This window comes from Cannabis sativa, chromosome 5 (assembly GCF_029168945.1).
Source record: "Cannabis sativa cultivar Pink pepper isolate KNU-18-1 chromosome 5, ASM2916894v1, whole genome shotgun sequence".
In the NCBI taxonomy this organism is placed as follows: Eukaryota; Viridiplantae; Streptophyta; class Magnoliopsida; order Rosales; family Cannabaceae; genus Cannabis; species Cannabis sativa.
Window position 1 is genome coordinate 11092738 of NC_083605.1, and position 27463 is coordinate 11120200.

The following is a 27463-nucleotide window of genomic DNA, read 5'->3' on the forward strand; positions in this document are numbered from 1 at the left end:
CATATAAATAAACCTATAAGAATACTTATCTTTCGAGATTAAACGGCGCTAACTTGCTAATGAACGTCCCTCCATTAGGGAGGATTACTCACTAAAACAATAGCTATGTAAAACCAACAATGAAGATCGAATTTCTCTTTGATTAAAGCTCATTATTTAGTCATGTATTTTGTCTAATCATTTATATTCCATATCTCAATAATGAAATATTACAAATTAAAGTAAAAACTTTAATTAAATTTCAAAAATGGAATAATTTTGAAAAATATCTTATTTAAGTTGTTTAGAAAATCTAAAGACCCAACTTAAAAATATTCCTCAAACAATGACTTAATTAAATATTACCAATTAAGTAGTAACCACTTAATTTAGAAGATATTCCATTTTAAGTTCCCATATTTAGAAAATATCAACTTAAAAAATATCTAAAGAATCTTAATAACCAATTTCCAAAATTCCTCAACTTAATTTATAATAGGAAATTCAAAAATATTCAAATCTAAGTTGATTTGATAGATTTAACTAAATCTCAACTTAAATAGGAATATTTAATGAAATTATAAAATTAAGATTCAGAAAGAATTTATATGGTTATAATTCCATATTTAATTAAAAAACAAGAAAAATACATATAGCTTTCCAGAATATGACTATTCAAACTATGTTTTTCTTAAATTAATTTCAAGGAACAATAAAATTAATTATGTTGCTAATCAATCTTTTATTAGGTCAAACTAATATAATTAACCTATCACAGTTATCCAAATCAGGCAAATGGGCCTTCACAATTGGGGTTGTTCATGTGAGGGGGAGCTGGGTCCAGTATGTTGCACCCACTTCTAAGGCTCCCAACTCTCACACAAGGCCCAAAAGAGAGGAATTTAACCTTACAATGAATAACTGTTATTAATTGAATAGGCTCACAACTAAATGAGCCTAAATAAAATCTATCAGTTATGATATTTTATTTAGCAACAACCACCTATATGTATCTATAATAGAAATTAAACATACAGGCTCACACAGGCATACACATTTGGATGGATCCTATCATGTTGCTAAGTCATACACAGATGAAAGAAGTTTGTAAAAATTACCTGTTACAAATTATTTACTTGATCTATCGTCAATTGAACCTTTGGTTAAAATTAGATCATCTGATCTATCATCAAGTTAACCAAGGCAATTTAGATCAAGCAATAATAGGTTTTAGAAAACTTACAAACAATCTAAAACACATACTCCTACAACAAGGTTAGATTTGGATAGTTGGATGTAGGATTTATTTAATTTTAATCATTTATTTCGAAAAAATAAAATAAAATTAAACATACTATTTTGAAAAATTAGGTTTTTAGTAACCTAAATGTCATTTCAAAATAAATTGCTAACTTTCCTTTTAAATTTCATGTTATTTAATAAATTAAATAATAAAATAGAAAAAGGTAAATACATACCCTTTTATTGTTTTACAATTTAATTTAATTAAAAACTAACAAAATTTAAAAGTTAACAAAAATACCTTATTTCCTCTTTTAAAATTATCATGATTATTATGATCTTATTTTAATTAAGGTCAAGTTACCAAAAAAAAAAATTTATATCTCACCTTAAAAAAAAAATAAAATAATCAAATTTTAAAGGAAATAAGAAAAAGGTAAGCAAAACATGATTTTTTCCTATTTTCAAAATCAAATTACACTAATATCTAAAATTAATTTTAAAAATTAAAATTAATTTATTTCTGATAATTAGATTTGAAATTTGAAAAACAAAATTCAACATACAAAACTACACAAAAAATTGGAATTTAATTCCATGAAATAGCATGAAAAATCGAAAAAATTGGAAAATTGGATGAACTGTACGGATGGCATGCTGTGCATGGCCCTCCGCGCGCGGATCTGGGTGCATGACCGAGAGATCACGGCGCAGGGAGGCTGCAAGCAGCCATTCCGCGCACGTGATCATGTTGCTCGTCACCCCGATTTTTCCAATTTTCAAAAATTCATAACTAATTCAAATTAAATCGAAATCGAGTTCTGTAAAAAGGTAAATTGCTTAGAATTTTCCAAACTATCCAACAAAAATAATTACAGAATAAAAACAGTAACCATTTTTCCCAGAATTCACAAACAACATTCAAACATCAATATGACACTCAAAGCAACATGATACCATCCAAAAAACAAGCAAATCGTTTTATGTCCAAATTTCTTGCAAGCAAATCAATTACCATGGCTCTGGTGCCAGTTGTTGGAAGTTATTTTACCAGGAACTTAGATCTACTCACAAGTATGTTGATTTAACAACCTAAATATGAACTTCTAAAACGATATGAAATTAAACACATAAGAGTATCAGAAATCTTACAGTGATTGCAGCGGAATATATATGTCTCCTCCCACTCAGATCTCTAACCCTTGATTCCTTTCTGTAGCAGAGTATAATCAAGATCTGAGCCCGAAAGTCCTTCTTTGTTGTCTCTGAAATCTACACAGCCTTCCTCACTATGATTGAGGTATTACTTGATGTGTGTGGGCACTACTCTAGCACTCATACATTTCGAAACAGTGAAAGTATAGAGAGAGAGAGGGTGGCGGCTCAGAGAGAATTTTCTGAGAGAAAATTCTTTCAGAATAATGCTGTGAAAAGCTTGTACAGATGTGTTAAACTCTGAAGCCTTTGCCTTCTATTTATAGAAGACCACCAAGGGCTATGATTGACATTTTGAACTGAGAAAATCAAAGGGAAAAGGAAGGTAAAGGGGCCGGCCTAGGCAATGTGGAAACAAGGCTTGCCACTTTTCCAACTTTTCTTTTCCTACACTTGATAGTTTCCCTTTTGTGAAAAATTACCAATTCCATTGTTCAACCATATTAATGATAAATCTAATGATTTAATAATTAAAAATAATTATCAAATAATATATTATCATTTATTTTATTAATAATGAAACTAATTAAAGTTTCCTAATTAATAAATCTGCCCTTCAAAATCTCTATTTACTGTTTTGCCCTTAATAAGTGCTAAATTCTCAAACTGATAAGTCTATCTTCAGAATTTTTAATTGATTAATTTAAATCAATTAAATGAGTCGTACAAGTAATATCATCTCAACTAGTGAGGGGACCATGGGTCTATATATCCGAGCTTCCAATTAGCAGATCTAGAATTTACCACTTAAATTCACTGACTTATTAATTCTTCGTTGAATCCACACATAGAACTCAGAATTGCACTCTCAGTATATAGAATGCTCTATATGTTCCACCATATAGACACATTATTAGTTATCCATTGTTATAATCCTAATGTGATCAATGATCCTCTATATGGATGATCTACACTGTAAAGGGACTTAAATTACCGTAACACCCTACAATGTATTTTATCCTTAAAACACTTAACCCTGTATAAATGATATTTCAGCTAAGTGAAATGAGTACTCAATCATTTATCTCGTTTGGTTAAGCTCGAAGGAAATCACCCTTTGCTTACTATTCGCCAGATAGAAGCTATAGATTCCATATTTATGTTAGCGCTCCCACTCAATCGCACTACCGTGTTCCCAAAATGTATGTATTGCCCAGACTAAAGTTTTAGGCTTAACTAACAAATCAAAGAACACGAATAATACTCTTGAAATTAAGCCTAACCATATCAGGATTTAGATCATGTGATCTAGGATCAACTTATGATATTGAATTGAATAGATGTTTACGGTAAGTTTCAAAATCTAATTCAAAGTTCAATATCGGTCCATTCCAATGCATACTCCATGCATCCAACTTTGAAGCTTTACTTTAACCTATGTTCTGGAAAGAACATAACATTTCTCCAAATGTAAGTAAACTCTGTTGTAGATTGTCATATCAGTGAAACCCAGTGTTCTGATAAATCTAGGAATACTTTATTCACATAGTCATGTTTATTTTCCACTGTGTTGACAACACAATAAACATGTTCAAGTATGTGAAAGGGGTTTGGATGAATTTATAAATCAAATAGACAAGCAATTGATTAAGTGAACCAAAACATACACAAGTGAATGAAAAATTACTTCTGTTACTTTATTGATATAGAATAATCTGGATTACATTGAAACAGAGTTTTATTTAGGGCATAAAACCCAACATCATGGTCTTCCTATTACTGAGAAAATTCATGATTGTGGTAATGCTTTGCTTGATTGGGGAAGAGACTATACTGGCAACTTTGGCAAAAGAATAAAAGACTGCAAAGCCGAGATAAAGAATTGGAAGAAAGGAAGGGACTCTAATTCTGTAGCTTGTTATAAAGCTGCTGAGTTGAAGTTAAATAATCTCTATTTGCAAAGAGAAGTCTTTTGGAAGCAGAGAAGTAAGCAGTTGTGGCTGCGAGAGGGTGATCGCAATTCCAAGTACTTCCATGCCAAAGCAACATCTCGAAGACGATCAAACTTAATCCAGAAGCTGAAGAATTCTAATGGCGACTGGGTTGGCTGGGAAGATGGACTTCCTACGGTGGTGGTGGACTATTTTCAGCATTTGTTCACACATGCCATTGGTGATTTTTCTACAGTCATCAATTGTGTTTCCCAATCGGTCACTGATGACCAAAATGCTGTGTTGCTTGAGGAGGTGACTCGTAAGGAGATTAAGACGGCTTTGTTCCAAATGCATCCAGATAAGTCTCCAGGACCTGACGGAATGACACCAGGATTTTATCAAAAATTTTGGAACTTGGTAGGTGACGATGTGGTGCGGCTGGTTCAGGCTTTCTTCATTACTGGTGAGTTCCCTTCAGTTTTGAATGAGACTAATATTGTTCTTATCCCTAAGAAGAAGAGTCCTGAACAAATGGGTGATCTTCGGCCTATATCGCTATGTAATGTCCTTTATAAGGTTGTTTCCAAGGTGATTGCAAATAGGCTTAAAGTTGTATTGCCAAGCGTCAAATCTACAAACCAGAGTGCTTTTTTGCTAGGACGGTTGATTTCTGACAATATTATGATCTCTTATGAGGTGATGCATTATATGAAACGAAAGAGGAAGGGTAAAGATGGCTTTATGGCAGTTAAATTCGACATGAGTAAAGCCTATGATCGAGTTGGTTGAAGCTATGCTTATTCGAATGGGATTTAGCTTAAGATTTGTTGCTCTTATCATGTTTTGTGTGTCTACGGTAACATATCATGTCACTTATGGAGGAAAGAAGTTGGGGCCGATTGTTCCAGCTTGTGGGATACGTCAAGGGGATCCTATATCTCCGTACTTGTTCTTGATTTGTGCTGAAGGGCTCTCTTCTCTTTTAACTCTGTATGAGCAGCGTAGATGGTTGACTGGTTGTAAAGTGGCTAGGAGTGCGCCTCAGGTCTCACACATGCTATTTGCTGATGATAGCTATGTGTACTGCAAGGCTAATGTGAGTGAAGCCACACATGTGATGCAACTTCTTCAAATTTATGAGTAGGCGTCGGGACAACAGGTGAATTACTCAAAGTCTTCAATTTTTTTCAGTAAGAACTGCTCTGCTGATACCTGTGCTAGTCTCTGCGATCTTATGGGAATGGTGGAAGCTGGGGATAATAGTTTTTATCTTGGCTTACCTTGCATTTTGGGTCGTAACAAGAAAGCTATCCTTGGCTTCTTGCAAGAAAAGATGAAGAAGAAAATTTTTACTTGGGAGAGTCGTTTCTTGTCAAAAGCGGGTAAAGAAGTTTTATTGAAATCGGTTGCTCAGGCTTTGCCTTGTTATGCCATGAGCGTGTTCTTGCTAACAAAGGAGATTTGTTCTAATCTTGAAGGAATGATGGCTAAATTTTGGTGGAAATCTCAATCAAACTCAGGCTCGAAGGGTGTGAGCTGGATAAGTTGGAAGCGGTTGAGTAGACATAAGATTGATGGTGGGATGGGTTTTAGGGACCTTCGAGATTACAATCTTTCTTTCCTTGGTAAACAAGGTTGGCGGCTAATGACTAATGAGGACTCCTTGGTAAGTAAAATTTATAAAGCTAGGTATTATCCTTCTAGTAGTTTCCTTAATGCTACTTTGGGACAAAATCCAAGCTTTATTTGGAAAAGTATTTTTGAAGCACAAGGGTTAGTCAAAGCTGGTGCAAGGAAATCTATTGGGAATTGAAACAATGTGAGTATTCTTTTAGATCCTTGGCTTCCTGATCCTACAAATCCCTTTGTTTTATCTGATCATCCTGGTTTAGTGAATCAAAATGTCTCTAGCTTATTTTCGATGCAATCTAAGAGTTGGGACTATGATATTATCAATGACCTGTTTGATGAAAGGGATAAGAACCTTGTGTTATCTATACAACTGAGTGAGAATGCAATGGCTGATAAGTGGTATTGGAGTGAAGAAGCTAATGGTATTTACACTGTAAAGAGTGCTTATCGTTTGCTGCAGTAAGAACCTGGTGTGAATGTTGCTGTGGAAGATCAGATGCTCTTCAAAGCTATATGGAAGCTGGAAGTCCCTCCGAAGGTGCAGCATATTTTGTGGCGTATTTTAGTTGGATGCTTACCAACAAAGGTTCAACTAAGCACCAAAAAGATTAATGTTGATTTGTACTGCCCTTTCTGCAATTCAGCAGTGGAAACCATTAGCCATGTCTTGCTCGAGTGCAGATTTGCAAACAGCTGCTGGTGTGTCTCGATTGTTCCTGCTGGTGCGGACAGTGGTGGCTTCAACAAATGGTTGTCCGATCTCGTTGTGCACCATTCAGCTGCTGTTTTCAAAGAAGCAGCGTGTGTTAGTTGGAAAATATGGGCTGTCCGCAATGAACTACTATGGAATAACAAAAGTTGTTCTGCTATTGATGTGGTCCGATCGGCTAGGATAGTGCTTGACCAATATTGTACTGCTCAATCTCAAAAGACGAGGGCATTGTTATTTAATGATATTAATAATGTTAATGAGCGGTGGAAGAAACCAATTGCTAATATGGTCAAGATTAATGTCGACGGGGCTATCTTTCAAGAACAAAACAAGTTTGGTTTTGGTTGCGTGGCTCGTGATTCGAATGGTTTTCTCCTTGAAGCTATTTCTGAGTCTCGGCTTGGGGTTGTTAAGCCCGAGATTGCTGAGACCATTGGGATTAAGGAGGCTTTAAGTTGGATAGAGAGGAAGCAATGTCCCAGTGTAGTCATTGAAACTGATGCTTTGGTGGTGGTTCAAGCTATTCATAGCTCGATTTTAATGCCTTCTCAGTTTGGTCTACTTGTTGATGATTGTCGGGTCTTACTCTCGTATTTAAATAATGTTTCTTTAAAGTTTGTTAAACGATCTGGAAATAGGGCTGCTCATTGTCTTGCTAGAGAGTCGTATTTTTTCGTCAGATTGTGTTTTTAATCAGCATAATGTTTCTGCTGATTTTAAGTCTATTGTAATAGCTGAAAGTGTTTAAATAAAATTTTCACTTTGACTCAAAAAAAAAAAAAAGTACAATACATATATTTAAATTATACATAGATTAATTGTAAGTTTTTTTTTTAAAAAGTAAAAACTATAATAAGTTTAATGTATACAAAAGTTAATACAGTTAAAAAAAAATCAATGACTTAAAACTATTATTATTAATCTTTTGTACTATTTTTTTTTATTTTATTAGTTCTTTTTATTTTATAATACTAGTTTTTTTTCTGGATTCAACACTCTATTTTTAAGTTGTTTTTTATTTTTTTTATACAAGTGAAAATTCATTCAATTTCTAATACAGTATTTTTCAAATATTTTTTAATTATTTTCTTTATTTAATATAGGATAAAATGATGTTCAATAAATTAATATATTATTGTTCAAAAAAATTAATATACTAGGTCATAGATGTATTTTTTTTTAGAAAAAAAAGGTCAATGATAGAAAAAAAAATTATTATAGTAGCTCAATTTTTTTTTATTTTGCTATACTTTTTACAGTAAAATATATTTATAGATAAATGTTTGAACTATTATTTAGCTTATATATATACTTATTTTTACTATATATCAAATTATAATAAGAAAATATTAATATTAGGATTAGTACACCACATGGTATGCGTGGTATATATATATATGCAATACTCTATACGAAAAAAAAAATACATGTAAATATCACAAAAAAAATAAATGAAAGTATTTAATTACATATATAAATATATTTGATGGTTTATTAGTGTATTTATATTGATAAATAATATAACTATAATAATCATAAAATAAAATTATTACCTTTTATATAAAAAAAAAAATTTAAGTTGTATTAATTTTTATATTGCATAATTTTTTTTTTTAAAAAAAAAACTTACAATTTTTATATAAATATTTAATTATGTAAATGTTTTTTTTTTCATTTTTATTCTTAATGTAGTTAATTCTTTTATAAACAAAAAGTTAGTAGAATAATTATATTAAAAGTAGTAATGACACAATTGTAATAACATTAGAATAGCATAACTAATTATTAAGTAAAAATAACTATTGCTGAATATATGACATTTGTCATCACATTAAAGGGAGAGTGCAAAAGAGAGTGGGATACAGAATTCCCTTAGCACTCCTCTTACTTTTATATAGCTTTAATTATTTTATTATTTTATTTAGTTATAACATTAACTATGAACTATTTATATTCATTTTTTATTGTTTTATATAATAAAATTAATAATTAAGTTATTTTTTTTTATTCTATTAATTAAAATATTAAATTTGTATCAACTTTTAACATTGTTTAACATTGTGCTCTAAATTTTAGGATTGTGCATTAGAAAAAAATTGCTAAAAATTGATACAAATGTAATACCACAAAATCTTTTTATGTTCCAAATATAACACAATTTTTACCTATTTTATTAAAAATGTTTTTAGGAAATATGAAAATAAAGAATGACATTCATAACCTTGTTGACTTCTGTAATTTTGTTAAAAAATGAGCTTTGCCAATATAAGAAGGTTGGCAGAATCGCTACTTTCATTCCATCTATAATGTCAATTTTATCCTCTTTTAATTAGAAAAAATTTAAAATTTAAATAAAACTTTAATTAAAGGTATCATGCAACTTAAATAATCTATTCCAAGTCTTAAGTAATGTAAAACACATCAATAAGAAACTGATTGTTTTGATTTTGATTTCTGAAGTTAAGTAAGCAATTTATTCTGATTCTAATTCATCAATCTGATTGAGGATGAATCCAATTTTTAATTAACCTAAGTTTTAGTCATGACTTGTAAGAGCATCTCCAACGATTGCATCCATTAAGGATGCTAAAAATTATTTTCAAATCATACAAAAATATAACATTTTATTTTATCTCTCTTTTATATTATTTTTGGCACTCTTACTTCTAAAATTACTCCAATAATATAACACTCTTCAAAAATACTATAATTATAATCTCATACATTATTATTTAATTTTTTAGCAACAATAATTTTTTAATTTTAATTTTTTATTAAAAAAATAATGATAGCATCAATGTTACTGTATAGCATTCACACATATTCTTATAATAACATTCTTTTCTCTCCAATACTATAACATCTCAACATTTTACCACTTCTTCTATTAACCTAAACAAGCATCTTTTAATTTTTTACTATTAGAAATGCTCTAAGTAACCCACCATTTATAAACCTACCACACTAGCTTAAACTTCAAATTTAAATATAATCAAGTGGGTAAATGATATGTGCACTGGAACATATTTAACATGATTAATATATATATATATTTTTTTTTGGAAACAACTGATTAAATTCAAAGCCGAATTTTTTGGTATGATATTTCATCTGAATTCTATGATGTTTTAAAATGAAAATATTAAAGTATGAGTTAGAAACACAGTACACAAAAGAATTAAGTGAAGAGTGTGAATTGTCACATGACATGTAGGTTGTGCGCAACTGCCAAGATGCCACGTAGTACTGTATATTTATAGTAATAGATTATTCATTGCAATCTGCCCAACTAGCTAATTAATTAGTTTTGGCTAATAGGGTTGCTAATAGCACAATTAAGAAACCTCTCTCCATAAATTCCTATATAGGGTTGGTCTACAACCAGATTGATTTTCATTTTTGGTTTTGGATTGTTAGTGATGTCTCTGAAACTATTATATATAAATATTTTCTAATATTATCATTAGTACTTAATTTGAACTACTAAATAATGTTTATAGCCACTAATACTATTATACTTTGATAGCGTTTCCGAGTAGCGACTCATATAATTTACCTTACATTAAAATGTATAAAGCAATATATTTGATACAAAAATAGTGTTAAAACCCTTTTCTTTAATATCATTTTCCATTAGCTTCACCTTTCTAGTAAGAAAATTAAATGTATGATAGTAATTATGACATTTTGTTAGGTATACCTAAATTGTAGGATACGTGTAACATGTACTATATATATAGTACATACAAATCTATTAAGGTGGCCAGTGACCACACTAATTTATGTAGTTTAAAATATATATGGAGTGTTCTTTAACCTAGATATATTGTTTCCGATATTTAAGAATTAACATGAAAGAAAAAAAAATTGATTATTTAAGTTATGGGACGTTACAAAAAAATATTATTTAATTTATCGGACAATATGATTTTGTTAAAAATTGGTGATCTGTAAATAAATATTAATGGTTTTTTTTTGTAACAATATTGATGTTTTTAATATTCAATATTTTATCTATTATTTTGAAAGCATTTAATATTATATATTAACTAATGTCCTTTCATGGAAAACTAAATGCATGAAAAGAATAATTTATTAATAGGAAATTAATTAATCGAGGCTAAATGAGCAAAGAAAATCATTAAAGAGAAAAATAAAAAATTCAAAAGTAAAATTAGACTAAATGTCAAATTTAATTCCTTGCAAATATGTAAGGTAGTTAAGTGTTCGTAAAGAAATTAATTGACAGTAGGAGGTCATTTGCTTTCCAATTTACTGAACATAAGCACATTATAGTTTTCAAATATCTCCCGAAAGAAAGGAGAAACAAATATGTATATGCATATGATATTTAAAAATATAGGAAATGTTTTGTGTTAAGGAACTATTATATGGAAAGTACAAATCGATACTTTATTTATAAAAATATTTTTATAAGATGTAGATAATATTTATACATTATGGGCTCGTTTGGAACACCGTATTAGGTCGTATTATATTGTATTGTATTATATTGAATTGGATTATATATCATATTTTTATATAATACTATGTTAAACTTTAATTTATACTAAAATATTATATATTTAGGTGTCCATAAAAGTTAATACCACATATAGTTTTACATGAAAATATTGTATAAAATACAATTCATTATAATACAATACAATACAATACGACCTAATACGGCGTTCCAAACGAGCCCTATATGTGCTCTTAATTATCAAAATACCTCTTACACTATCACTTACACAATCAGACGAAGGTTGCTGAGTGATTTGCTGAAGGTTGCATTACACGAAAGTTGCTGGGTGTGGTTGACCGAAGGTTGGATTAAACGAAGGTTGCTAGATGGTTGACCGAAGGTTGCATCAGACGAAGGTTTTTAATCCCAAGAAGCATGGATAGTGGGTTGCTGTTGATGCAACATTTATATATATTGCGAGCCAACTAACGTGTAATTTAATTGCAACTAAAAAATTAATGTAAAATGTGAATGTGTATACGTAAAAAGCTATTTGTCAGTATTTTTTTTTCACTGATTGATAATTACTTGTACCTCAATAATAATATGTGGAGAAATAACTGTTAGCAAAATATTTATGCAACTGTAATGCAACTATTATAAAACATTAAAAATCAGAACAGTGTTTCCACGTACGTAACTATATCTACATGTGTCTTCGTGATTTAATATGAACAAATTCACCATTAGTTAATTTAGAAAACAACAAAAATACACCAGGATATTTATTTTACTATAGTATTGATGTAATTTTTTTTTATTATACTTGAGTTGGATTGTTTGGGAACTTCAGTTCAATTTTTTGAGATCTGCATTTCATGGATCTGAAAAATTGAAGTTAGGACATTAGTTTTATACAAATTAAACTAAATTTCTTGTTGAATTTTAGTTTCGTATTAGTTTTTTTGCACTTTTCTTTTTCATGAATTCGAAACAGCCAATGTTTTGATTAATTCTGGTCGTCTTCTCAGGTTAAGCTGGTCGAAGTTAATGGTGGTTCTTTTTCTGATTAGATCTTCGTTTCGGTTGAATTAGGTTGTTGCGTGGTTGCCCGATGGTTGCCTAGGAAGCATAGATTCTGCGTTGAAAGTGTGTGTAAGAGGTATTTGTGTAATTTTTTTTATTTGGACTGTATATTTGTTTATTTGGCCAGCTAGAAGTATTTTTGTAATATTGTTATATTTTTTGGTTAAAACTGAAAAAGTCCATTTATAAATATATAGGGTAAATATATTGGGTGGTAAGTGAGCAGATAATGTACCTCCCAACCACGTCCCTATTTCCTATTTATGCACCCCATCCCCGCCCCGCTTAATTCCCATTAGGTATGGGGACACATTAATTGGGTACCCATTAAGATTAAAACAATAATAATAAAAAGAAAATAATGATAGTCAAAATATAAAAAAAATAATAAATTTAAAGAAACCAAATTTTTCCCAAAAAAAAAAATGAAAAAAAGAAAACTATAAGATATGAAATCAAAATTGATATTTGATATAGACAGTAGTTCATATATATTATATATTAAAAAGCTTTTATTACAATAATAAATTAGGCAAAATAGTAGTCAATATTTTAATATGTAATAAATAATAAGTAAAAAATTATATGAGATGTTTAGAAAGTATATATATCTGGGTTAAATATGGGATGGGTAGTATTACTCCCAACCCCGTCCCGACCCCATTTTAGGTATATAAAATTGCACCTTGCCTGGCCCCATTACCCATCAAGGCGGGTAATGCCCACCCCATTTGGGATGGGTATCCGTCCCCACAGGTCAAATTTCTATCTCTAATCTTGAGTTCAATTTTTATTAATTTTTAACACGACTAGATTAAATATATATATATAAGCAATTTAGCTATAAAGTTAGATTATTATTCAATTTTAATTTAATAAAAATTAAGCTCCATATATTAGTTTGTACTATTTTAAAATAGGGATATTGACGGCTAAATTACTTGAATTATAAATTTTTTAACACTTAACCACAAAAATTGATTTTTGGGGGCAAAACTACCTAAACTCCCAGTCCATTTTGCTCTGTACCCCTCCGTCTAAAAATTACAGTTAAGTACCTTAGTGGATTGCTCACGTGTACACACCTGTACACGTGACAACTTTTTAGTCGCCCACGTAATGTAAATTTTAAAAAAATTAAAAAATTAAAAAATAATTTTAAAAATATTTCTCTTTGGGATATTGGCGGCTAAACCACTCGAATTTTAAAATTTTCAACACTTAACCACAAAAATCGAAAATAATTTTAAAAATATTTTTTTTACTTTTTTTTTTTGTCTTTTTCTTCTTCTTTCTTCTTTCTTTCTTAAACTTTCTGAAACCCTGATCTCTCAGCCCTCCCTCCCAGGCCCTCTTTGTCTCTCTCTCTCTCACCACCCAAGACCCTGCCGGAGCCGAAGCACCCAGGCCCTCGCCGGAGCCATTTTCCCTCTTTCTCTTTCTCTCTCTCTCTCTCTCTCTCTCTCTCTCTCTCTCTCTCAATCTTCTCCTTCCCAAACCCTCTCTTTCTCTTTTTCGTCTCTTCTCTCTCTCTCTCTCTCTCTCTCTCTCTCTCTCTCTCTCTCTCTCTCTCTCTCTTCGTGGTGGTCGCCGGAGGGGGGGTCGGACTGAACGAAAAAAATGGAGGGGGGTCGGAGAATGATTGAAGGAGAGAGAGAAGATGGCAGATCGGGGTTGGGATTTTTTGGATCGTGGGATTCAGTTCAGTGGCCCGTCTGACATGGGATGGTCGGAGAAGGCCGACGTTGTGCAGCGTGAGAGAGAGTGTGTGAGAGGCGAGTCAGAGAAGGTTGGGTCGTGGGGTAGGCGACTGAGTGCAAGGGTTTTTTCAATTAAGAAGAAGAAGAAAAGATAAAGGAAAAGTGTTAAAAACTGAATGAAAGTTTAGGTAGTTTTGCCCCCAAAAAATTAATATTTTGGTTAAGTGTTAAAAAATTTAAAGTTCGGGTGGTTTAGCTGTCAATATCCTAAAAAGAAAATATTTTTAATTTTTTTTTTCTGATTTTTTAATTTTTTTTTAAATATTTATAATTATTTTTTAAAATTAGTATTATCTCTGGACCACTAAAAATTTGCCACGTGTTTAAGTGTGTACACGTGAGCAGTCCACTGTAGCACTTAACTGTGATTTTTAGACGGAGGGTACAGAGCAAAACATAATGGGAGCTTAAGTAGTTTTGCCCTTAAAAAATCCATTTTTCGTGATTAATTATTAAAATATTTAAAATTCGAGTGGTTTAGCTGCCAATATATTTCTTTTAAAACATACTATTTTAAAAAGTATAAAAATCTCATGTCAAAAAAATATATATAAAATCTAAATTATTATTTAACAAAAAAAAATAAAAAATCTAATCAATCACAAAATTAAATTAATATTTATGACCTATATATATAGGGAAATTTAAATTTTCATGCTTAATAAACTCATAAATTGGTTTTTAAACTAATAATATGTATAATTTGTAAAATGGGATAACTTTTTCCTAAACTCCAAAAAACCCCTCCCATTTTTCCCAACCGTCCCTCTCTCTTCCTCTTTTTTCAAAAAAATTGACTGACCATCGGGCTGGCCATCGGGCCCATCGGGCCCCATCGGGCCTTTATCTTCAACCCAAATTCAATTTTTTTATCATGATGCGTCGGGCCTGCATCGGGCCTGCATCGGACCTGCATCGGGCCTGCCCAGAAAATGCAATTTTCAACCCAAAAATCACAGATTCACCACCGCCTTCAACCCAGATCCATCGGACTGGGTTTGCCTTTGATCTCCGGTGGTGTTCGACCGGCATGCGTGCGTGGTGGATCGCCGATGGTGGTTCGGTTGAGATGGGTATGGATGGGCGTGGGTTGGCTTTTGGCGTGGGTGGTTGGACGAGGAGGAGATGGTTGGGGCGGTCGGTCGGTAAGTCGGTCGGGGTTGCGTGGAGGGTTGGGGCGGTCGGTGGGTGGGTGGGTGATGATGGTTGAGGGTTAGGGGCGGTTTCCTGCGATGGGGTTTTGGGCGAAGAGGCAAAGAGGCAAAGAGAGTTTGAGGGAAGGAGAGAGAAAGGGTTTGAGTTTTTGAGAGGGGTATTTTTGGGGTTTTGGAAAAGTGATCATATATTTTCAATGTAGAAAAGTATTAGTTTAGGAAAAAAATTATCCCCTAATGCATGCATAGAAATTCAAATTTCCCTATATATAAATATAGGCATGCATATGCATGTCCGCCATTGATAGCGGCAGACAATTTGTTAATTGACTTGAATATAACACTTATACTTGTATTGTAGTCATAAAAAGCCTTCCATGTGTGGTTCGTGAGGTCCCACACCACCACGACCCTAAATAGCATGATAATAATATTCTCACTCCTATTTCATATTCATCTTGTTAGTTGTTACAGTGACTTTCAAACTTTGAATTAATAAAATTGTAACTTTTGAACTTCCAACTAATTTCTTACCTTCGTTATATATAGCTTTTCATATTCCATATTCTTCTACAGTGTTCCAAAAACAACTATAAAAAGGGTTCAAACCCAACCCTTGAAAACCCCCATAAGTACCACATTAATTCCTCCAAAACTAACCACCCCAAAACAAAAACCAACTTTATAGAGAGCTATTTCCAACTCAAACAATGGCTGCCAAATTTTTCTTGAAAGCCCTCTCAATCATCGCTCTTACTTTTGCTCTTTGCCTTCAAGGCACCTTAGGTTGGTCAATTAATTAATAAAAACACATCTTTTTCTTTTTCTTCATAATTAAATAATACATTATTTATTCATTTATTTGGTGTTTTAACGTAGGAGGAGTAACATGCGAGGAGCTAGAACAAGATACATGCGCATTCGCAGTGTCATCAGTGGGGAAACGGTGCGTTTTGGAGAAGCACGTGAAAAGGAGTGGTGAGGAAGCGTACACGTGTCGTACATCAGATATAGAAGCAGACAAACTGAAGGACATAATCGAAACCGACCACTGCATCAAAGCTTGTGGACTTGACCGTAAAACCCTTGGAATCTCATCCGACTCACTCCTTGAATCTCGCTTCACTAACCAACTTTGCTCTCCTTCTTGTCACAACTCTTGTCCCAACGTTGTTGACCTTTACTTCAATCTCGCCGCTGGGGAAGGTCAGTACATTATATGAATTTATATATGAATTTTTGGTGGTGTTGTTGTTGTTGTTGTTATATTTATGGGTATATATATAGGTGTGTTTCTTCCCAAACTGTGTGAAGCACAAGCTGGAAATGACGGTCGTCGAGGAATGGCTGAGATCAAAAGCTCAGGTTTTGTGGTTGCCCAAGGACCGGGCGTCCAACCTGCCAGGCTAATTGCAGCTACTGCACCAATCATTAGCCCAGCTCTCCCACCTTACTGATTTTCCTTAATACATACCAATATGTTATAAGAATTTATATTATTACTTTCTAGTATTATATACTCAAAATCCTCTCTATATATAATATATAATATATATGTGTGTGATCAGAAGTGGCACCAAGTTAGCTAGGTTTTATTCAACAGCCGGATTTGAATTCACTATCCACTCACTCAATCTTCTTGGATGGTGTATTCAATTCATGTGCGGAGTGAGTCTATCAAATTTATAAGGTGTAACTTCATTATTAATGAAAAAAAAATGGTATATATTACTACTACGACTCCTTTCGAAAAATTATGCTTTGAGTTTGAGTAGTTTTTCTTGTATTGAAGTGGAGTAGTGAAATTGTACGATTGTTCTCCCCAAACTATCAACTATGTATTATTTTGCCTTTTAATTTTTCAGCCGATAAAAAGTAATTCCCAAATAATTACAAGTGTTGTAAATTGGTACTTCTTTATGAGTGTTTAGTAATTTGCCACATGTTGACTTTTTTTTTTTAATATTTAGCCATTAATTTTTGGTTAATGATTTTCTAAAACACTTAGTTTTATTTTTTAGTTGTTTTTATTATAAATTACAGATGTGAAGTTAAGGTGATAAATGATAATGATCTAAACATTTATTTTGTTGGCCATATATAATAAAACTTAACAGTATGATACTTTAATAGTTTGGGGACTATTTTTAAGAGAGTCAAAAAAATAGGCACAATAATATAATAGTCATAGTTTAAAGAACAAAACATTTAAATAATCTAAATATTGTCACACCAAAAATCTGTGTTTTTGTCAAAGCCTTTTCTGCCTGTGAAAAATTTGGATTTTCTCCGACAAAAAAAAATCTACTTTTTTTGATGTTTTTTTGTGCCGAAAAAAGCCATTGGTAAATGATGTATTACTAGTGCCAAATGAACACCACTAGCAATAGTGGGTATTGTAGGTGCATAAAAACTTCGATAAAAAGAGGACATACCACAAAAGAGAATTTGGCATAGTGGTTATGTCTTTTATCAGCGTCATTAGTGCCTAAAAAATTGTAAATTTTTACCAAAAAAAAAATAAAATGGGCCAACAAAAGTTAACGTGGTGTACTACAACAGATATAACTTTTACGGGCGATAATATTTGAGGCGACAAAAAGTTACCTCTAATAGTAAAAGTATTAGGGGCGACAATTGAATGTGGCCCCTAAAAATGTAGTTTATTTATTTTTTTTTAAAAAAAATAAGAACCTAAAAGTATTAGAAGTGACAAAAAATTATTAGGAGCGACAAATAAGTTGAAAATCAATGCCCTAATTGTCTCCCCTAATGCCCTACCACCTGATACAGTCAAGGCATTAGGGGCAACAATGTCACCCTAATTGTCGCCTCTAATAGTGTGCACATTGAAAGTCACACTTCCCCTTCTCGAGCCATTTACTCTTCTTCTTCCCCCATTTTGTTTTTCATTTTTTCTAAAAAAAAAAACCCTAACCCATTTCAAAATATCACCAATCTTATTCCTAATCCCATCTCAAAACATCATCAATTGCCAACCTCCGTTCACCAACCACCCCCGGCGCACCCACAACCGTCGCTTCTCCCAGCTGGCATTTCCATAGAAAATTTTGGTAAGTTTATAAATATATATAATAAAAATTTTCTTATTATATTCTCACTACATATCTGGTGTATATATATTAGAAATTTTTCATTTAATTTATTTTTTTATGATATTTTGTTAAACATGTTTTTGTATTTAGATTTTTGGGCTATAGAGAAAAAATTATAGATTGATTGATGATAATAAGGATGGTCTCTCTCTGATTTTAATACTTTTCTTTTCCTCTTTTTTTTGTTGGATTTTATTTATTTTTATTAATTTTTTGTGATACTATATAGTATAGATATGTACAAATTAAGATTGTGGGCAAAAATAGAAAAGAAAAATAGAGTTAAAAAATTATGTATACAAGCTAAAATTAATTTTTTTTTTCCAACGCTTCCTTCCCCTCGCACGACGTCGTATTGAGACGGCTCAAGCACAGGTCTAGATTTTTTTATTTTATTTTTCCCGGAAAAGTTCTGTTGATTTGTTGGTCTGTATGTTAGCTTTGTTTTTGTGGCTGTAGCATTATAGTTTAAATGGCTAATTGCATCATCACGCCATTTTGTTTATAGCTTTACTGACCACATTCCTTGGTTTCCTTACTCTCACGGAGCTGTGGTCGACTCCACATTTTTGCTCTGCCGCAGATTCTCTTGTCTACTTTCCTTTCTCTCAACGCCATCGGTAATGCCTTCCTCAACCTCCATCATCATCTCAGTTTCAAAACAAAGTATTTTGAAAACAGTAATGAATTCGTTTCAATTAGGATTGTATTGCTCTTCTGCATGTTATTGTTTGTGCATATTTGATTGAACTTCGAGATTTGTGTCAAACTAAGAAAATCTGATCTTATCCTAATCTAACCTTTTTTTTTCTTCCTCTTGTATGAAGGCCTTTCATAAGTCTCATTTGTTGAAACTGCGAGTTGCACCATCAGAGACAGCTATGACTGATGTCTATCGTGAGGTAACACGTCTTGCCTTATTCTTAACTTGGGGAACATCTTTTGCAATATCTTTTAGTGAATAATTTCGCATCCTATTGTCAAATTTCACAATCAACTGGAGTTTGCATTCTTTGCTTTTTCTTTTTCTGCTGTGTTCTTACATATATCTAATTAACAGAGCATAGAGAAATAGCGCAATGATTGATTTGATGTTATTTTTTTCTTCTAATATCTTTGGTGGATGTGGGTTCATAAATTTATAAAGTTGGGTGTCTACTAAGTGATATTAACCCTTTTTTTACAGGTCCTAATCATGAAGATGCTGAACCATCCCAATATAGTCAATCTTGTCGAAGTCATTGATGATCCAGAAACTGATCACTTTTATATGGGTATCTTTCTACCTTCAGTAATATGTTAAAATCTTTTTATGCAACAAGCTTTCTGTAAGATCTCTTTCAAGGTACCCATTGGCTAACCTTTTATTTTTTCTTATCCCAGTTCTCGAGTATGTTGAAGGCAAATGGGTATGTGAGGGTTCCAGTCCAGCTTCTGGCTTAGGAGAAAGTACTGCTAGGAAGTATTTGCGGGACAATACAATATATGTTTTCAAAATGGGTATGTGAGGGTTCCGGTCCAGCTTCTGGCTTAAGAGCTCCAACACACATACATATATGTTTTTGTATAAATATATTTTTGAGTTCAAGGCTGTCTTTGGTTTTCCAGGAAAATATGTATTTTCTTAGCAACCAAACAGAGTTAATGTAGCTGTAATGGACTATGATTAGGGCTTTATAATGGGTTCATGCTCTGAAAACAGTTTGATGATGAATTGTTTCTTGTTTTTCTCAATATTTTCCTTGAAATAAGTAGAGTAAATTGGATTGGTACAGATTGACCTATATTCAGTAGTCAATTCTGAACTTAAAAGGGTTATTTATTTTTCTGATACACCAAATATTGGATTTCTCATTTTATTTTTCCTTGGTGGTTCTTGTTTTGTGTGAAGGTCTAAGCTTTATTATTTGTTTAATTTAATTATAGGTTCTGGCAAGGAAGGCTAAGAATCAATATATATGGAAAGGGTTTGAGGCTATACCCAAGGCTCTAAAGGAACTTAAGGTAACTACGTGAGTTCAACATGTTTGAAGTGTAAAATTAGTCTAACAAAAACTTTTGGGACTGATTTTTTGCTCCTTTGGTTACGATAGGATGAGGGTTTGAAGGAGAATTTCAGTTCATTTGATGGCAACGATGATTCAAAAGTAAGTATCAATTGTTTTAGGATTGACAACACTGTATATCCATTTACTAAGTTTTTATTAGTGTAATTTTGATTTGGGCTTAATATTCTCTGTATCAGGTGTCTGATGATGAAGAAGATGATGAGAGAATTTCTGACACTCGTACTGAAAGTCAACCTGACAAATTAAACCCCAGTTTAAATCTCAAATCCTCAGCTTCTTCTAAACCAGGTAATGCTATTTACCATACTATTATTTTGTATATCTCAGCAACTATTTCAGTTTTACAAATTATGTAAAGGAAATATTATCTATGTTATATACTAGAACCGTTCATTTTATAATAAAAAAATAAAATGTTAAATGGCAGCATAAATACTCAAAGTTTTAAATTTATAAAGTTAAAGACAAACTCTATTTATTTTTAGAGGCATAAGTATACCATGTTTGTAAATTGTAATTTTCTTTTAGTTTTGGCAATATAGACTTTGTTTTGATATTATTAAAAGAATATTAGAAGTTACTAATACTATATGTTTCTGTCTAAATTCAATGATTTATGATTTGTGCTTCTTGTTTAAGACAATAATAAAGTTTTGATTGACGAACTTAAAGAAAAGTTACAGTTTTATTAACATTACTTATGTCGCTACAAATAAATATTGAGTTTATGTCACTTAAAAAATTGAAATTTTAAGTACTTATGCTGCTATTTACTCAAAATAAAAATATAAATACATACATCTATGTTTTAAATGTTAATGTAGATATTTGATTAAGTACACTAATTATGTTTTAACTAACAAGACATTAACAATAGTTGGTAATTCTGTAATTTTAATTTTATACATACATATGCTTTTCATTTTTATTGATGAAGCTATATTTTGTATATTACTACACAATATTTTACACTTTTGAATAAGCTGGTTGGAAATTGGCTATGTACTATTAGTCATGTCTAAAGGATTAATTAATATATTTCACCCGTAGATTCATATGAGTTGAATCAAAGATTGATAGATGTTGCCAATTACTGCATTTAGTTTGGGTTTTACTTGTAATTTTTTTCCTTATACTAAGTACAGTTTTTGTTCTTGGCAGAAAATAGAAGGTAAAAGTCATTGGCACTTCTTACCCAGAATTTTGTGAAGGGATTTTGCTGGGTTTTAAATTGTCATTGTCCAATTATAATATACGTGGTTTGATAGTAGATATAGATTTTTCAGGAAACAATAACAAGATATAGATTTTTCTGTTTTTCTGTTTTTGTTTAAATATGAATTTGAATTAAATATATATTTTTTGTATTATATTATTTTTTGTATTAAATAAATATGAATTTGTTTTTCTTATTTTTTGTATTATTTACAAATTATTTTTTGTAATAAGAAACTTATGTTCTACAACGACAACGAAGAAACAGATTGTGAAAATCCAAAATGCGGAAAAAGATGTATTCCTACACCACGGTAAGCACATTATAACTAAATTAATATTTGAACTTCTTGCATATTCATACTAACCGTTACATATTCTGTATAAATTATTAGTGCAGGGACATATGTACAACTCGACGATGGTACAGAGTTGCTAGATGCTGTGATGTTCGGTGATGTTGCAGAAAACATATTCTCATGTACTGCAATTCAATTAAGATCATATTCGGACGAGGTAACTATAAAAAAATAAATATGTAAAATTTATACATTTTCGTACATAGAAATACATTAAAACTTATAACTAATCATTTTTTTTTTACAGAAACATAAGTTGTTTGTCCAAAAAACTACGAAGCAATTATCAGCCAAAAAATGGAGAATTCAGTTGTACGTAGATGCAAACCGAATAATGACTTCAAAGTACAATCAGTTCACCATTCAAGCAGTTGAACCAATGGAAGATTAGGAAGAAGTTACCTTTTTTTTTTTTTTACAGTAATTTTATTTTATTTAGCGTTGAGACTTTTCTTGCTGCTGAGCTTGTTTTTCTTTCTCTTGACTTGTTATTTATGGATTTACATGGAGTAGTGTATGCAAGTATTTCATATACCCAATTTTCTAAAAGTAAATAATAATTATTATTTTATTATGATTTATATATACCTAATTATATTTTACCAACCAATTATAATAGCACAAATATTAATTTGATAAAACAAATTATTCGTATGATCATACCTTTACATACAATCTAAATAAGAAGAAATAAAAAAATAACTAAACTTTACCTAAAACTAATCTTTACGTGCCTCGGCACGTAACTCCTACCTAGTATATATATATATATAAAGATATAGATATATGAAGGGAAATTTGAATTCCTATACTTACATTACCTAAAAATTTGTCCCCTAAATGCAAAGTTATTAAAATTGGTAATATATGACCATTTTACCAATTTTCCTAAACTACCCCTCTCATTTGTAATCAGCCTCTCTCTTCCTCTCTCTTCCTCTCTCTCAACCAAACACCAAACCCACACCCCCAAAAACCAAAAAACCCACACAGTCGCCCGTCACACCCAAACGTTGAGCACACACTCGGACCAACTCGCTCGCAACCCGAACGCTCGCAACCCCGACCCACTCTGACGAACTCCCAACATCGACCCACTCCGAAAATGTCAAAGGTATGGTTTTTTTTTAGATTATTTGTGAGATATTATTGGTTAGATTTAAGTTTTATTGTGAAAATAGGATTCAGATTCCGACTGTGAAGATGGGATTCAGATTCCGACTGTGAAAATGGCCTTCGAATCTGGGGAAGAAGGCCGGCCCGATAGGTGCAGTCGGTCCGATGGTCCGATTGTGGGTCCGAGTATGGGTCCGATGGTCCCTTTGGGGTCGGGTCCGATGGTACGATTTAAGGGGTCCGATGGGGTGGGGGGCTCGGAGTATTCTGTATGGGCAAGGAGTTATGCCCGATGGGTCCGATTGGACCGATGGGTCCGATGGGTACCCTATCGGTCCAATCGGACCCATCGGACCCGAGATTATTTTTTTTTCTTTTTTTTTTAATATTAATGATTTAGTAATTGTTTTAGGTATTAATTTATTATTATATTATTTAGTGATTGTTTTAGGTATTAATTTATTTTTAATGACTTAATAAATATTTTTTAATTAATTATTGGTAAGTAATAATTTTTAATTTATTATTAATTATTAATTATTGTTTTAATTTTTATTGTTTTATTAATTATTGTTTTAGTATTATTTATTAATAAGTATTTATTGATTGTTCTATTTTTTTTGATTAATAATTATTTTATATTATTTATTAATTATTGTTTTATTATTAATTATTAATTTTTGTATTAATTTTTATTGTTTTATTAATTATTGTATTTTTATTAATTATTAATTAATGTTTTATTATTAATTATTGTATTAATTTGTATTGTGTTATTATTTATTATTTTTTTTACTAATTATTAGTTATTAATTATTAATTTTTATTAATTATTAATTAACATTTTATTATTAATTATTAATTATTGTATTAATTTGTATTGTTTTATTAATGATTATTTTTTTTACTAATTATTAATTATTAATTATAAATTTTGTATTATTTATTAATTATTGTTTTATTATTAATTATTAACTTTTGCATTAATTTTTATTGTCTTATTAATTTTATTATTTATTGATTATTGTTTTATTATTAATGATTAATTATTTTATTATTTTTATTGTTTTATTGTTTTATTAATTATTGTTATATTATTTTTTTTATTGTTTTATTAATTATTGTTTTATTATTAATTATTGTATTATTTTTTATTGTTTTAATAATTTTTAATTATTGTTTTATTTTTTATTATTTTTTTAATAATTAATTATTGTTTTATTAATTATTAATTATTGTTTTATCTTTTATTGTTTTATTACTTATGAATTATTGTTTTAGTATAAATTATTGATTATTTTTTTTAATTTTTATTGTTTTATTGATTATTGTTTAATTATTAATTATTAATTATGAATTATTGTTTTATTTTTTATTGTTTTATTCATTATTGGTTATGTTTTATTATTAATTATTTATCATTGTTGGTTTTTTTTTTCAGGGATCTGCACATCTTATAATTCCAGTGTCGGACCATTACACCGGCCGTGTCACATGGCGCGGGGGTAGTTACTACTACCCGAAGATTAAGGCTAAATTTGAAGAATTCAACCTATTGGACAGGGTGAGGGAATCCCCTTTCTGAAATTTTTTTGAGAGAGCGCCCATATAATTTTCTGGAGCATTTTTTCATCAGTTGATGCTTCACAAAATAAAATCTGACAAGCCGGACGAGGTGCATTTCTATGTGGGAAGGAAGAGATGTAGATTTGAGAGGGTGGAGTTCGGCTTGGTCACCGGGTTAAACTTGTTGCCCGGCCCTACTGAGGAAGACATCAAACAAAATGGAAGCTCTGACCGGTTGATTCAGGAATATTTCAACGGTAGTGCTTCGATCACCTTCGGCCAACTGCGCAGAGTTTTTGAGATCTGCACAGAAGCTAATGATGTCTAAAAGTTGGGGATGGCCTTGTTTGTTATGGGCGTCCTCACTGGTAAGGAGGAGAAGACTGCCGTTCCTCCTTTTGTGATAAGAATGGTTGATAACCTTCCATTCTTCTACGAGTACCCCTGGGGAAAGATTTCTTACACCAAGCTGATGGAAACTTGTAACAAGGATTACTTGGATGTGAAGAATAAGATGTTGAAAAAGATTGAGAAGGGAGTAACTCAGAAGGAGGCAAAATACTCAGCCTACGACTATGCTGCAGCGTTGCAGTATTGGGCATACGAGGCCATATTACAGCTGGGCAACGAGTATGCAGTGAGGAGGTCGCATCGCTTTCCGAGAATGGTCAACTGGGAGAGTAAGCCGAACACTACACTCGGGAAGGATGAAGTGACCAGATTATTTGCTAAAAATGTAAGTTTGTTACGCTTTATGTTGAATTCATGTTAATTTCCATATATTATATTAATATATTTGTTATATTTTTCAGTTGACAGTGTACTCCGTGTTATGTCCTCGGCCGAACGAGATTGAGTTTGTGAGTTACATAACCGGGAGTCAGCCTCCGTTATTTGTTGACTTGGAGGAACTTGTGTTGGGTGAGGATGGGCAACCAACACAGGATGCTTTGCGAAGCCAGGCCGAAAAGCTTGCCTCCACATTGGAAGAACGAGCGGAGGCAGCCCGAATATTTAAAGACTCTACACCACCTCCACCGTCTCCTCCACGTGCACCGCCTGCAGTTCCAGATGGGTCTGGTGTTGACCCATCTCCAGCTTCAGTTCCTGATGGGTCTGGTGTTGACCCATCTGCAGCTTCAGTTCCTGATGGGTCTGGTGTTGACCCACTTGCAGCGTCACAGGGTCCTCCTGTTCCCCCGTCAGCTTCTATTCCCAGCACCTCGGAGGCTCGCGATCCAGTATACCCTGCCATTTTGGCAAGGTTAGAGACTGTGGAGAGGGGGCAGGCCGCTCTGCTAAGAGGACAAACAGCGATTATGGATCAGTTGAAGACCATAATGACACTCCTGCAAGATCCTAGAAGGCCGGCAGCAGATTCACAGCCACAGCCATAGCCACAGCCACAGCCACAACCGGAAGAGGAGGCTCGGACACCGGAAGATGACTTCATTCTCCCAAATGATTACCAACCGGATGATGATGACATGTTCTGTACACCTGAGAAGACGAATATCACCAGCATCGGGGATACTCAGGATTCTGAGGTGCAGGTGTTAGAGACAGCTCCAGAAGTCATGGAGAACCGGAGGAAGAGAAGGCGGCCTAGGTGGTTCGCTGAGTACACTGAAATGAAGAAGAAGGCTAGGGCTACTTTGACACTCTGAATGCGGACCCACTTAGAGTGGTTGATCGGAAGTTGCTCAAGACTTTTCACAATTGGGTACTCGGCCAGATTGGGAACAATTACCCGAGAGAGTGCTTCACCGGTCGATACCATTTGTCTTGGTTCCTCGAACTGCATACTCCGAAGTTTTGGCTTGGGAACGATGTAAGTTTTTAAGATTTTTTTACTGCTTTTGCTTTTAAAGACTTTATTTAACTCTTTTTTATTTAATCTCTGACATATTTAATTTTCATGTTTTAGCATTTGGATGCGGCATTCCATTTGATGAGGAGGCGGCAACACTTTTATCCCGAGGCCTACCCAAATAGATGTGTCATAATATGCTCGGTGGGACGAGAGCATATTAGATTTGATTCGAGGGGATGAAAGTCAATTCTTGGCCAGTTGGAAGAACAAGGAGAGAATATATATGGCCCTCCACTTCGATGGAGAAAAGCATTGGGTGGCACTAGAGGTAGATCTGGATCATTGGTTGTTGAACATATTTGACTCCAGCCTCGGATCGATTTCCTCGAATGAGTTGAACCGTCACCTGGCAATGTGGGAAAAATTACTACCAAATTTGCTGCTGCAGGCTCGCCTATTCGAGAGTCATGACATGATCCTCGTGCCTCAACTTACCGCCTCAGAGAGCCAGGTCAGAAATTTCACTTCAAAAGTCATGGATCGGGCCGTTGTTCCACAGACAAAGACAAGGTAACTTAATTACAATTGATTTTTTTGTTATTTAACTTGAATTTAATTTGCATACTTTTATTCATTTATTTTTTATTGTCTCATACAGCAGTAACTGCGGGATGTACGTGATAGAGCACATCGAGCATAGTATGCTGGAGACTACGCTTGATAATGTGCACGATGAGAATATGAAGAAATTTAGAGAGCGGTGGTGTGTAGATTTGTTTTACCAGAATTTAGCATGAACAAATGTGTTTTTTATTTGGTATTTATTAAGATAACAATGTAACTGGTTTTTTTTATTGGTATGTTTATGTTTTTTCAAGAGTTCATACAAATTTTACGCCTTTCTTTCGTGCAACAAATTATAATAATTATGTAAACATAAAATATCACAAATTCTAATGTTTAAAATAGTCCAACATTAATTCAATAACAATACATAATAGTCCAACACATCACGATACAAATAAACTAAAATAACATTTTTAACCTCGGTAGTTGCAAGTGCTTCTGTTGTGCCCCTTCGCACCGCACA

General features: G+C 32.3%; 4 protein-coding genes across 4 annotated transcripts; all 4 read left to right on the forward strand.

Annotated features, from left to right (window-relative positions):
- Nucleotides 1–5115: 5115 nt before the first annotated feature.
- LOC133038157 (uncharacterized) lies at nucleotides 5116–7347 on the forward strand. The gene is made up of 4 exons (XM_061116215.1): nucleotides 5116–5406; nucleotides 5455–5944; nucleotides 6146–6364; nucleotides 6434–7347. Exons 1-4 carry the CDS (start codon nucleotides 5116–5118, stop codon nucleotides 7345–7347), a joined length of 1914 nt encoding a protein of 637 aa, XP_060972198.1.
- Nucleotides 7348–15427: 8080 nt separating this feature from the next.
- LOC115716703 (uncharacterized) lies at nucleotides 15428–17062 on the forward strand. The gene is made up of 3 exons (XM_030645570.2): nucleotides 15428–15905; nucleotides 15999–16325; nucleotides 16407–17062. The coding sequence occupies exons 1-3, from the start codon at nucleotides 15830–15832 to the stop codon at nucleotides 16574–16576; spliced, it is 573 nt and encodes a 190-aa protein (XP_030501430.1). The 5' UTR covers nucleotides 15428–15829; the 3' UTR covers nucleotides 16577–17062.
- Nucleotides 17063–18575: 1513 nt separating this feature from the next.
- On the forward strand, nucleotides 18576–22459 carry LOC133037806 (uncharacterized). The gene is made up of 11 exons (XM_061115398.1): nucleotides 18576–18610; nucleotides 18744–18855; nucleotides 19063–19137; nucleotides 19422–19509; nucleotides 19619–19735; nucleotides 20162–20239; nucleotides 20329–20382; nucleotides 20481–20592; nucleotides 21788–21833; nucleotides 21915–22035; nucleotides 22126–22459. Exons 5-11 carry the CDS (start codon nucleotides 19721–19723, stop codon nucleotides 22267–22269), a joined length of 570 nt encoding a protein of 189 aa, XP_060971381.1. The 5' UTR covers nucleotides 18576–18610; nucleotides 18744–18855; nucleotides 19063–19137; nucleotides 19422–19509; nucleotides 19619–19720; the 3' UTR covers nucleotides 22270–22459.
- A 1679-nt stretch (nucleotides 22460–24138) lies between these two features.
- Nucleotides 24139–26994, forward strand: LOC133037805 (uncharacterized). The gene is made up of 2 exons (XM_061115397.1): nucleotides 24139–25296; nucleotides 25373–26994. The coding sequence occupies exons 1-2, from the start codon at nucleotides 24898–24900 to the stop codon at nucleotides 25955–25957; spliced, it is 984 nt and encodes a 327-aa protein (XP_060971380.1). The 5' UTR covers nucleotides 24139–24897; the 3' UTR covers nucleotides 25958–26994.
- The last annotated feature ends 469 nt before the right edge of the window (nucleotides 26995–27463 follow it).

What these genes read in the sequence shown, in the direction of transcription:
- LOC115716703 (XM_030645570.2), top strand. Translation starts at nt 15,830, where the DNA reads ATGGCTGCCAAATTTTTCTTGAAAGCCCTCTCAATCATCGCTCTTACT. An exon ending in TTGCCTTCAAGGCACCTTAG is followed by an intron (nt 15,906 to 15,998) that starts GTTGGTCAATTA and finishes GTTTTAACGTAG; the next exon opens with GAGGAGTAACATGCGAGGAG. An exon ending in CAATCTCGCCGCTGGGGAAG is followed by an intron (nt 16,326 to 16,406) that starts GTCAGTACATTA and finishes GTATATATATAG; the next exon opens with GTGTGTTTCTTCCCAAACTG.
- LOC133037806 (XM_061115398.1), top strand. An exon ending in ATGGCAACGATGATTCAAAA is followed by an intron (nt 20,383 to 20,480) that starts GTAAGTATCAAT and finishes TCTCTGTATCAG; the next exon opens with GTGTCTGATGATGAAGAAGA. An exon ending in AGATGTATTCCTACACCACG is followed by an intron (nt 21,834 to 21,914) that starts GTAAGCACATTA and finishes ATAAATTATTAG; the next exon opens with TGCAGGGACATATGTACAAC.
- LOC133038157 (XM_061116215.1), top strand. Translation starts at nt 5,116, where the DNA reads ATGGGATTTAGCTTAAGATTTGTTGCTCTTATCATGTTTTGTGTGTCT. An exon ending in TTCTTTCCTTGGTAAACAAG is followed by an intron (nt 5,945 to 6,145) that starts GTTGGCGGCTAA and finishes GTATTCTTTTAG; the next exon opens with ATCCTTGGCTTCCTGATCCT. An exon ending in TTGGAGTGAAGAAGCTAATG is followed by an intron (nt 6,365 to 6,433) that starts GTATTTACACTG and finishes TTGCTGTGGAAG; the next exon opens with ATCAGATGCTCTTCAAAGCT.
- LOC133037805 (XM_061115397.1), top strand. Translation starts at nt 24,898, where the DNA reads ATGGCCTTGTTTGTTATGGGCGTCCTCACTGGTAAGGAGGAGAAGACT. An exon ending in CCAGATTATTTGCTAAAAAT is followed by an intron (nt 25,297 to 25,372) that starts GTAAGTTTGTTA and finishes TATATTTTTCAG; the next exon opens with TTGACAGTGTACTCCGTGTT.